Source organism: Stigmatopora nigra, chromosome 19 (assembly GCF_051989575.1).
Source record: "Stigmatopora nigra isolate UIUO_SnigA chromosome 19, RoL_Snig_1.1, whole genome shotgun sequence".
Lineage (NCBI taxonomy): Eukaryota > Metazoa > Chordata > Actinopteri > Syngnathiformes > Syngnathidae > Stigmatopora > Stigmatopora nigra.
The window spans coordinates 8,068,037-8,078,899 of NC_135526.1; the positions used below are offsets into that span (position 1 = coordinate 8,068,037).

Genomic DNA, 10,863 nt, shown 5'->3' on the forward strand with positions numbered 1-10,863 from the left:
AGATAGATACACGTATTGTGTCAAAAATAAATAAATATGTAAATTGGAGTGGTTTTTTTTCATTTATTTATCTTCTACTTCTTTTTTTAATCTAAAAGTTTGCTCACTTTGTCTTACTGTTGATGTATTTCAAAAGAGTCCACCTTTGGCATGATGGGAGTTGTAGTATGTGGGATTTAAGTCCTATTTACCAGTGGGTGGTTAATACCAGACATCTAAGATTATCTCTTGGGTCATTTATAATTGGATATCGGGTCATGTTCAGGCCTGAGTGTTAACCAGCAGCTTGAGATAGATGTTTGAAGATCCTCTCCCTTATGAAATCTCGTTTTAAGAGCCCAAGACACGTTGTAAACTTGTTATACTCAAAAATTACCCCTAGAGGTCCTTGTTGGATAATTCTCATATCATCCCCGACAGTGTCCAGTCCATTATTTTATAAAGGCCTGTAGAAATGTAGATCATTTTTATTTGATTTCAACACAGTGGGAGCCATATTGTGCATAAGCACAAGTTGTTGAGAACATAAAGGGTAAGATCCCAGTTTTGTAGAGTTCTTTTTGTTAATATTCATATTTATACAAGAGTGGTAGTGTACAAAGAGCGAGAATGTCTTCGGTCACAGACGACCATGACACCAAGGGGAAGAAAGTGGGGGAGGGTCAGCCAGCTATATTGCAGCCCCCTGGTCCCATTCTGCCTCCTGAAAAGATATATATTGAGACCCTTAATAAGGTGTCAAAGATCATCATTCATAACTCAACATTTGTGCTCATCCATATGATGTCTTGTTTTTTTTTCCTCTGCAGAGGAGGGGCGGGCAAAGGCTATTGTGTCATGCCATTGTCTGATATTAATACCAGTTGATTAACCCCATTGTCCAAGAGTGGATGTGGAATATGTTAAATGGTTTATTCTTAAAAAAGAAAGGCCTTTGGAGCTTGACTTTTTTTTTTAGATGGCATGTTAATTATGTCATGATTAAAGCCAATTAAGGTTCATTGTTATTGATCTAAATGGGCTGGTCTGCTGAGGAAAGACTCCACCCTCAATCATATGTTAACATATGTGCTACAGGCAGATCACGGGTATTGTCGGGTGCCCAAGTTGTTAATTTTTTTTGTACTTCTAGTGCCATATTTTGCATTGCCCAGTAAATGAAAGCAGGTATGCTTCCAAATTTAGTAAAGATATTTCCATTTGAAATGATGAGCAGCAGATTCTAAGAGAGATGCTGCAACTTTATGTTTAATGTGTCAAATTTGAAGATGTGTACCTGAGCTCATAAAGTCTACAGCCCCTCCTCACACATCAACTCATGTAATCTGACTTTATCCGTTGTCCCGTTTGGGAAGGTCACCATTTATCTTATGTGAGAAATCCACTTACTGTTATAAGTGGGGGTGGATGGAGGGTGAGAGAAGCATCTTTGTACCCTTTCCCAACATCCAGCTGATCCATTCACACGCATCTACAGACACTCATTGCAGCCCAGTAGCCACTTGTATCCATGTTTTGTAAAGGGTGAGAACATCGGGGGAACCTGGAGAAAACACATGGAAATTACACACAGAAATTCTTAATGATTATTGTATAACTCAAGCAATAGCTTCAGCTTATTGGGCCTGATGACAACATAGGGAAAAGGCGGCAAAGGACAGCAAATGGCACCAGCTGTGACAGAAGGGCACCGTCACATACTACAACAACAGCACTGTTATGTGCTGCATACCCCCCAACGCCCACCTACTCCAGCTCTCCTCTCGACCAACCAATAACCACCATCGTAATGGTGTCTTTTAAATGTTCTATACAAAATTGTTTTGTATCTGATGTTTCAACTCCTAGCAACACAGTGTGGTGTACAAGTCAAACAGCACTTTTGAACACATCATTTTTACTGTTTTCTCTCTAAACATCCAAATGGTATTCTGAAGCCTTTTCAGTGTTATGAGGTTGAAAAAAAAAAACAATAATAGTTCTTGTCGTCACTCAAGTACAATGTTTTTTTTTAATTTTATTTTATGGTACACTGCCCATTGAGTTTTATCTGTTATGATGACACCCTTATTTGTTTTGGGAACTAACTACAATTGACTTGTACTTAATAGTTTTGTTTGTTATTCAAATGGAGGACAGATACCCCATTGTCATGCAAGTACCCCAATCTCCTACCTGCTGTCATGTAAAAACAGGATAACTGTGTTGTAAAAACCTGATAACTATTATGTAAAGATGTGATACTTTAAAAGTGAAAATGTGAAATTTATCATATAAAGACATCCAATCAATTTATTAATCAGGGCAATTTAGTTTCCAACTGGCCTACCATGCATCTCTTTGGGAAGTGTAAGGAAACCGGATTACCCAGAGAAAACCCATGCAGGCCGAGGGAAAACATGCAAACTCCTCACAGGTGGAGCAACTTATATGACTGCATCTTGCTGAAAGTAAATCTCGCCGTCATCACCAAACATCTCTGTAATTTGTGGACAAACAAATTCCTGAAGCAATTACTGAAGCCATGGCGGGAGATCAACTTAGTTTAAAAGAGAGAAAGTTTGTCCTAAAATGCTATTGGAAGACCTAAAACGCCACTGAAGTGCAACGCCGGTTCATAAATGAATTTGCAAAACCGCCACCCACGCGCCTGACCATTGCGCGCATCAGAGACAAATTTGAAGCAGAGGGTTTTCTGGTCATTCTAAAAGTGAGTGTACATTTTAATTCTCAAAGTAAGTAGATTTTTTGAGACACCCTGTATATAAACAAGTATAATATATAAAAAATGGCGAGTAGTAATTTGACGGATCTGATTTTCTACGCCCTTTCAGTCATGTTTGGCGTTCAACTCTCCACTATGGAGGAAGAAGTCGGTGACACGCAGCGATGGGGTTACACAAGAACACCGTTATCCTGTCGCCATTTTACCGAGCTTAATACAAAAGACTCGGCTGCAAAACTACACATCCCTCTCTCAATCCACAACCAATAACCACATCGGCATTCCCACATTCGCTTAGTGATGCACAGTAATTCCACGTGCAAAATCTAAAATGTCGCGCAACTTCAGCGATCGCAAGACAATAGATCTTTAGTCAATATCGAGGGGGGATTCCGCGTTCGCAACATTTTCGCAATTTTGCCCGAAAGCAGATGGCAGCACAGAAAGACAAGCGCTTCGTCGAGTGGCTTGATTGACGTGCGAGCGGACCATCCAGGAAGTGGTCAACATTTGAAATCCTGTTGCTGACCACTCGGTCGGCCAATCAGGAGGCGGTGGAGGCGGGCTGTCCCTCGTCAATCACGCAGGAACTATAAGATTTGAATAAGGAGGGAGGGGGGGAATCCAATCCGGTTTGAGCTAGTTTTCTTCCAATGGAACATTATCATCTCGCTCCCCTGTATTAGATAGACTGTACTTGTACCGCTTTATCCGGACTATACGACTACAGTATATTTTTGTGCAGTATTCACATCCATTTCGCAGATTTTTTTCTTTTTCCACAATCACCACACGCAAATCTACCATGCCTAGAAGGAGCAAAGTGAGTAAATCGAGCTATTTAATGCATTCATCAATACGGTATTCATAACCCGTGTTGTTGGAGCGCGATTGTTTTGACTTATTCGCTCAAAATAAAATGTCGCGCTTGCAGCACTGGCCTGAGTTTGTATGTGATGACCTGATTTTTTTTCTGGCAGCGTGGGATAATGCACTGAACGATAAGCGCGACTATCTATGTTTTGCATGATTTCCCTTATATTTGCTAGTGATCTTGATTTATTTATTTGTACTGCAGTTGCATGTTTATAAACATACTTGCAGTGTTACAACGCATTCTCCGTCGACAACGCGTTTTCCTGCAGAGAAAGTTGGCGGCATATTGATTGTCTCAGACGAGCAGCCACGCACGATAGTCAAGTTTAACTTTAGCTGGCCGTCGAAATCGCCTATATTCTTCGCCTAATTTTAGGCCGAAATATTGTTTACAGCTACGGCACCCCCGTCGACATATTTTAGGAATCACTTTTGTTTGACATTATAACACTATTGTTGGAGCGCGGCGGCCATTTGCCGAGGTGAAGACGCAGCTGTTTGGACGGCGTTCGTCGTGGAAGCTAGTAGGCTACGGGAGGTTATGTAATGGCGAGCCACCGTCAGCACGGCGCTGCTCTTGTTGCTGGGGGGTTCTTGTCGATTCTGCAAACAGTGTGGCGGAGGACCTTTTCAAATTAATGGCGGGAAGGCTGACTTTCCTGCTCGCCCCCTCCGCCCGTCTTGTCAGCCTCTCCATTTATTACCAATGGAAGGATATGCGCGGAGGAGGCGGAGTTCGCCCCTCCTTCATACTTTACAGTAGGCAAGCTTCCATTTTGTCTGCATTTTAAGGTTCACCTGTTAGTCGAACGGCTGTCGTCTACAAGGTCAACGTGTCGGCCCATATCATGTTTTTTAAAAAGCCATGCGTTATTTCTGTAGTTAAATCCGCAAAAACCTCGTATTATTTTCACAATAAGTCAAGTTTAGATGGAAGTGCAGTAGTAAGGTTGCCAGATTGACAGACAATTTCCAGCCAAAATTATACTGTGAAATCCACACCATTTAAAATGAACCATTCTAAAAATTGCCCACTCCAGACAAGATTTTTCGCTTGCCCAATTATATGTATATTTTCCTATATTAATCAGGGAGATTTAAGTTGTAGTTATTGAAATCCGTCCACAGGGGGTGTTATAGAGGCTGGGATGAACACCTGCTGGAAACCCCTCAGTTGCCTTTCCTATGCTGCCAGTGTACTGTTTGTGTTTAGTTCTAAAGCACTGTGGCCAATGAAACATTCTACAATAGTATTTGTAGTTATAATGTAATCACAGCCACTTAAATGGAAATGTTGCAGCTCCACATCCATTGGCTTTTATTTACATTAAATCTGAATTTCTTTAATTTTGCAGGAAGAATCCGAGGCAACTGAAACAGCGGTAAGAATTTTTTTTTTGTTTTTTTTTTTTGTAATGAATAATATTAGTATTTCAGCCCCTTTGCCCACCTGGGGTCAGTAAAATCACGCATCTTTTTGTGAAAAGTAACCAGGCCATCTTGTCTTCCCCACTTAGCAGCCCAGGAGGAAATCTTTAAGATTGTGCGATGTAAGTACAAAAATGTCACTGAATTATTTTCCTAATGAATTGAGTTATAAATATGATACGCTTGTATTTACAGAGGCCCTCGCCTGCTACGATAGAGCCCAAAGCAAAGCCAAAGGTTGGTTATATTGTAAAGCATCACTCACATTTCTTGGGTCCATGAGATCCCACTTGAGTTAAAAGTCATATTTAATTCTGTAAATAGCTGGAAGAATGATTGACAGTTTGGATTTGTTATTCCAGAAGGCACCTGCTAAGCCTAAGAAAGGTAAGGAAGTGGAGAAGGCCAAGCCTGAGGAGAAGGCAGAGGACGCCCCCGCTGAAAACGGTGAAGCCAAAGCCGAAGAAGAGGTTAGTGTGTTGTAATGTTGCAACTTGTAACACCAAAGCTGCTATTTCGCAAAATATTCATATAGTATGTCATGCGTTTTTGCAGGCGCCAGCCACGGATGCAGCGGAGGAAAAAGACGAAGAGGCAGAATAACATCTCAAACCACATCTCTACCAGTGCTCCCTGTACCTCTTTTCTTGTACAATTCAGGGGAATATTTTTATCAACTATTTTCTAAATACAGGATTTTTAGTCGTTTGATTGTAGAGAACACTTTTTTTTTTAATGAAAGACAAAAAAAAGATCCATTTGGAGACTGGGGAATTTCATCACATCCCCCAATTTTTTGCTCCTCTTTTAAAGTGGGGGTGATCGTAACTGTCTGTGGTTTTCATTTCAATTGTTTGTAATGTGAAGGATGGGAGGGAGGGAGGGTTACCCGATGGGTTACAGTGTCAACAAGCAAACGTGTTCACAAGAGCTTGGATGTGGATGACATTCCGTATGCTTTAAAGGGACAGTGTATGTAATCTGTGCTGGGGCAGAGATGGACACAGCCACACATAGTTTTATTGTTTATAAAGAAGAACAGTGTTTTAGAATGTTTGCCAGCAAATTTGGTCTCTTACATGCCAGCAGACAACCTATAAATTTATTTGAAATGCCCACTTCATACCAGCAGTAGCAATATTCACAAGGTTTAGGTGACAGTTTATGTGTGCAGTTTCTTTTTATTTGTTTATAGATGTACCTGTGTAATGATTGTTATCAATAAACCAATAAAGCTCAATTGGTAGATGGTATCTTTTTTTTATTATTATTTTAAGAATCCTAATAATACCACTAGAAAATGTCACCAAAAATTGAAGCCTGTCCAACCAAACAACTTCCAGTTCATGCAATGTAAAAATAATCAAAACAATTACAATCTCGTACTACTGCAATTGTTCCTCTAAATTTTAAGAATATCTCTTAAATTAGGATTTTTTTTTCTTCACACCTTAAAGCCAGAGTGACTTTTTCAAAAACCATATATACATGATGTTAGTCCATTTTTTCTCTTCTTCCCATCTTGGTACGCATGTTTCGAATGAGGAAGAATAAAATTGTGGTGATGCCCATGAAGACCTCAGCTACCCAGAATGCCATTTCCCAGCTGTATTTTTTAGCAATAGTGCTGAAGGGGAGTCCAGCCAGAAAAGCTCCAACTAAAATGAAATAGGGCTTAGTGGTATATAAAGGTTTCATGGACAAAATACTGTTCTATTGGTACACGTACCGTTGGCCATCAGGGCTACAATGGCGTGTGAGGTTCCACAAAAATTAGAAGGGGCGCTTTCACTTGCAATCACACCAAACAAGGCAATGGGCCCATATGAGGAAAATCCAAACAAAGCACCAAGAAAGAGAATCCATATCTGCAAATGACAACGGAAACTCCAATTAAGTATATTCGGGGGAATATATGGAGTGATATTCGTCGCACTGGAGTATAAATTGAAATTTTGGATGTCATTTTATCTGAACAGACCCAATGAGCAAACATAATAATATAAGAGTGCAATTGACTAAATAAAAGAAATACTTTAGTATAACCGTTACCTCTTTTTCTGAAACGCCAAGGAGCAAAGATACAGGATGGATGATTTGGACCCAAAAAGCCTCCTGAAGATAAACTCCAATCAACATCAGTACTGATTGCATCATTGAAATAGCTCCAGACAGTTCACTTTTGTTTTTTTAAAGACAGCATTGTGTGGAAAGAAGTTATGTATTTTTACCTTTGGGACTTCAGGTGTGATGGTGACCCTGAAGAGGTACATGGCCACATACATACCAGCCATCATGGTAATGAGCAGGCCGTGGCGAGGGTTGCCATGTGTGCCCAGGCCGGACTACAGAATATCACAAAGCATTTTTTTCCGGAACAAATCAACTGGATCATTTGTTCCGAAACGTCCGATACATACTCGAGCGACAGCTCTGTCAGAGATCAAACCTGACGCAAGGCTTCCCACGAAGCCGCCCATCTCCAAGGCACTCATGTAAGTACTCCCTGTAAGTGGTAAAGTAATTATCAACATCATTTATCAGTACAAAGAAAAATAATCTTAGTTGTGAGTCAATTCTTTAAGAAAAAAAATACCCATAAGAACAGTCTGGCCTTTCTCCTGCATTAGGAAAAGCTGGCCCCAATCAGTGGCTGCCGTCTTCACCCCAAACACCACTAAGTATCCAAGTGAGAGCACCCAAAGGAACGGGGAAAGAAGGAACTCACTCAGGGTGCTTTCACTGTTGCCTGGGAAGGCAAAAAAGAGGGCAAAAATAGGCATCGTGTGTCAGAGTATCATACTTTTTTAAATAGATTTTTTTTCATGCAATTGTGCACACAAATCCATTGTGACTTACGTCTCATTGCACCCTTCTTGGGTGCCATCTCAATACTGGGTAGGCCCACATCCTTTGGCTCATTTCTCACCAAAACCAGAGTCACGAATGAGAAGACGGCGCAGAAGACACCTGACATAGTTAGGATTGTCCTCCAGTCATAATAGTGTAGGAGAACTGTTACCAAGATGGGGCCCAGACTTCCTGCCAAGTTCATGCTGCACGACAGCACAGACCACCAGGTTCCAAACTGGGAAGGCTCAAACCACTGGAGAAACACATTTTTTTAACATTTGTGAATAAAAGCAGGGATTTAAATCCACCACATATTAAACAGATGAGCATAGACTATTAAGGTAAAATATGAAATCTTTTTAAAGATTGCTCTTAGGAAATACAAAAAAGTGTTAACTCCTGTTGTTTCTTAAGGCAAGATGTACTGAGGATTTTCTACTAATAGAATCTCTTGTAATCTGATCCCCTCCGACATGCTGAAGACGTGCCAAAGCCTATTTATTCCCCACCTTTTGAACACGGGAAAGGAATTTTATTTTCCTCCCAATAGCTACTGACATGTTCAATTGACATGAATATTTTTGTTAATTCCTGATAACGATATTTACCTGCAAGTTAATATAATAGGCAACACTTTGCAGATTATTGATTATTTCTGCCTTAACTGGTGCAACTCCTCCTACTGAATTTACACACAGGATCATCTTGCATGATAGTGTGTACTTTCAAATTTTAAAAAATACACATACAAAATATTAGAATATACAGTTTCTGAGTGAATGTATCCAGTAAATAAGAGGACAAATGCTTGAAATTATAATTTTTTTCTCTTGTCCCACAATTGCTGATGACCAATTTGAATGTTTGATGGATCATCCGATTGGCGAGAATGCAAAATCTAAATTCAAAATTTCCAAAGCAACCGTGTTTAGGGCACATCTTATATGCTTTTCTATCATTTTTGGATTTTGAAAAGGATTGTTCTACCTTTCCATGAACACGCAACTCCTCGTCTGATCAATAATTTTTTGTTTGTGTCCATCAAATACATTTTACCCGGTGACAAACTTATTCAAAATTACCTTACGGAGCACCTTTCCACACGGTGGCCATCCACAACCTTGTCCCAGACCATTGACAAACCACAGCAGTGAGAAGATAGTGACCGTAGAAGACCAGGAGAAGACCACGTTGATGCCTCCCACCACAAAGAGGCCGATAGAGAAAAGCCAACGGGCACTGATCTGGTCCGATAACACGCCACTGATGAATTTACTGATGGCGTAGGCCATGGTTTGGCTGCTGGTAATCAAACCTGCAACCACAAAGACGGTTAACATTGGCCTAAAATGATTCAATTCCAGCTAAATTTCTACCTAAGTCATCTTTATCCAATTGGATCTCCTCCATCACTGAAGGCATGACAAAGGAAAATGTCTTTCTATTGAAGAAGTACAGCATGTAGCCAATAAACATGGAGACAAAGATGGTCACACGATAGTAACCGTAACCTGTTGCCGCCATGGTTGCTGGATCCAAAGCAATGTGTTTGAAAATAAAAAGAGGATTTAGTTTAAGGGTGCTTTAGCATTTGATTAGATTTTCAGATGAAAGTGGCCAGTTTTTTGGGGGTAGCAAGCACAGTCCTCCATGGATTGTTCTTGCAGGTTGTCAATCTTGCCGGCATGGGTGAAGCAAATGGGGGTCAACGGCTTGACCCCGGCCTGAAAATGAACAAAGATCATATTAAGAGTTGTCCCACTTTCCACCAAGTGATCCGAACATGTCATTTCAATCGTTTTTTTTTTTTCTGGCACGACATCAGGTTTTTGAATGGATTTATTTTGAAGTATTGATAGACTTCCGATCAAATTTGATTGGAAGAATGTATTGCATTGTGGGATATTGTTATCAGGATTAAAAAGGGCTAGTATGGTGATATTTTCCATGTTATTGAACACTTGCATATATTTATTTGATATATAGTTTAGGATTTTTCATTAGTGTTTGCTATAGATTTTTTAATGACCTTTCATTTTCCTAGAAATTATAATCATTTTAACATAGGGTATTTTTTTCATTTTGAGAAGTTTATCATGAATGGGTTATTTGTTATGAAAACAAGAAAATAAAACCCTAAAAAAAGGTAAGATTGTTTTTAAATATGCATTTAATAATGTAAAATGCTCTCAATTCAAAACTGACAGTTCCAGTTCGTTTTTTAATGATGTATTTTATTTTATTGTTCAATTACTGTTGGTATATATTGACTCACAAAAGGAGTTCCAGCAGCAATAAACTTCAAAAGTGCTTGACCAATGTATAATATAGCCTATATATATTGCACTCTAATGTTCTGGGATGTATATTTCACTCGCAACTCGAGTCGGGTTGCTCGCGTTAATGCAGTATGCGTGTCACCGTGACAGAAATGCCCCACTTGAACATATCTCTATTGCACACACATACATGTTTAGAATCTGGTTTTGATCACGAACTTGTATCTTGTGCATATTTGTTATAGCCTCGCATTCTGCAAAGGTGTGCAAAGATCTACCTCAAATTCATGTGCAAACGAGTGTCGATCGAGCTGTTTCAGGCAAAGGCGACCGCTTCATGGAAAAAAATGGAAGCATGTTGGGGAGAAACGGGGACTCACTGGAGCTGGTCCACCTCGTCGCGTCCTTGACGTCGTGGCTCGAGCGAGTGCGCGATCGGAGCCGACGCGGATTGTTTCGAGCCGCACAGCCCGCCCACTTTCGGCGCAGCTCGACTGTAACTGGATCACAAAGTCGCGCATTCTCACCATCGCGCGATCATATCGTTTATCATCTTTTTCAAATGTCACTACCTTTTCCTATGGGTTGCAAAAGTCATCGACTATTCATAAATAGGATGCACTACGAATAACTGGGAACCCATTCAGGGTCTGCCCCGCCTACTGACCGCCTGTCGTTGGATGGGATAGGCTCCAGCACCCC

The 10,863-nt window shown here is 40.3% G+C and overlaps 2 protein-coding genes across 3 annotated transcripts; one reads left to right on the forward strand and one right to left on the reverse strand.

Annotated features, from left to right (window-relative positions):
• The first annotated feature begins 3,344 nt into the window (after positions 1-3,344).
• Positions 3,345-6,269, forward strand: hmgn1b (high mobility group nucleosome binding domain 1b). Of its 2 annotated transcripts, none has more exons than XM_077740939.1 (6): positions 3,345-3,548; positions 4,957-4,983; positions 5,122-5,151; positions 5,225-5,266; positions 5,392-5,499; positions 5,585-6,269. In XM_077740939.1, the coding sequence occupies exons 1-6, from the start codon at positions 3,531-3,533 to the stop codon at positions 5,630-5,632; spliced, it is 273 nt and encodes a 90-aa protein (XP_077597065.1). In that variant the 5' UTR covers positions 3,345-3,530; the 3' UTR covers positions 5,633-6,269. The 2 variants fall into 2 exon arrangements, with proteins under 2 accessions (XP_077597065.1, XP_077597064.1); XM_077740938.1 differs by having other exon boundaries at positions 3,347-3,548; positions 5,119-5,151.
• A 21-nt stretch (positions 6,270-6,290) lies between these two features.
• LOC144212805 (glucose-6-phosphate exchanger SLC37A4-like) lies at positions 6,291-10,689 on the reverse strand. The gene is made up of 10 exons (XM_077740937.1): positions 10,542-10,689; positions 9,259-9,606; positions 8,965-9,197; positions 7,889-8,135; positions 7,626-7,778; positions 7,450-7,535; positions 7,261-7,374; positions 7,082-7,144; positions 6,759-6,897; positions 6,291-6,687 (listed from the first exon to the last, which is right to left on the reverse strand). The coding sequence occupies exons 2-10, from the start codon at positions 9,404-9,406 to the stop codon at positions 6,524-6,526; spliced, it is 1,347 nt and encodes a 448-aa protein (XP_077597063.1). The 5' UTR covers positions 9,407-9,606; positions 10,542-10,689; the 3' UTR covers positions 6,291-6,523.
• Positions 10,690-10,863: the final 174 nt, after the last annotated feature.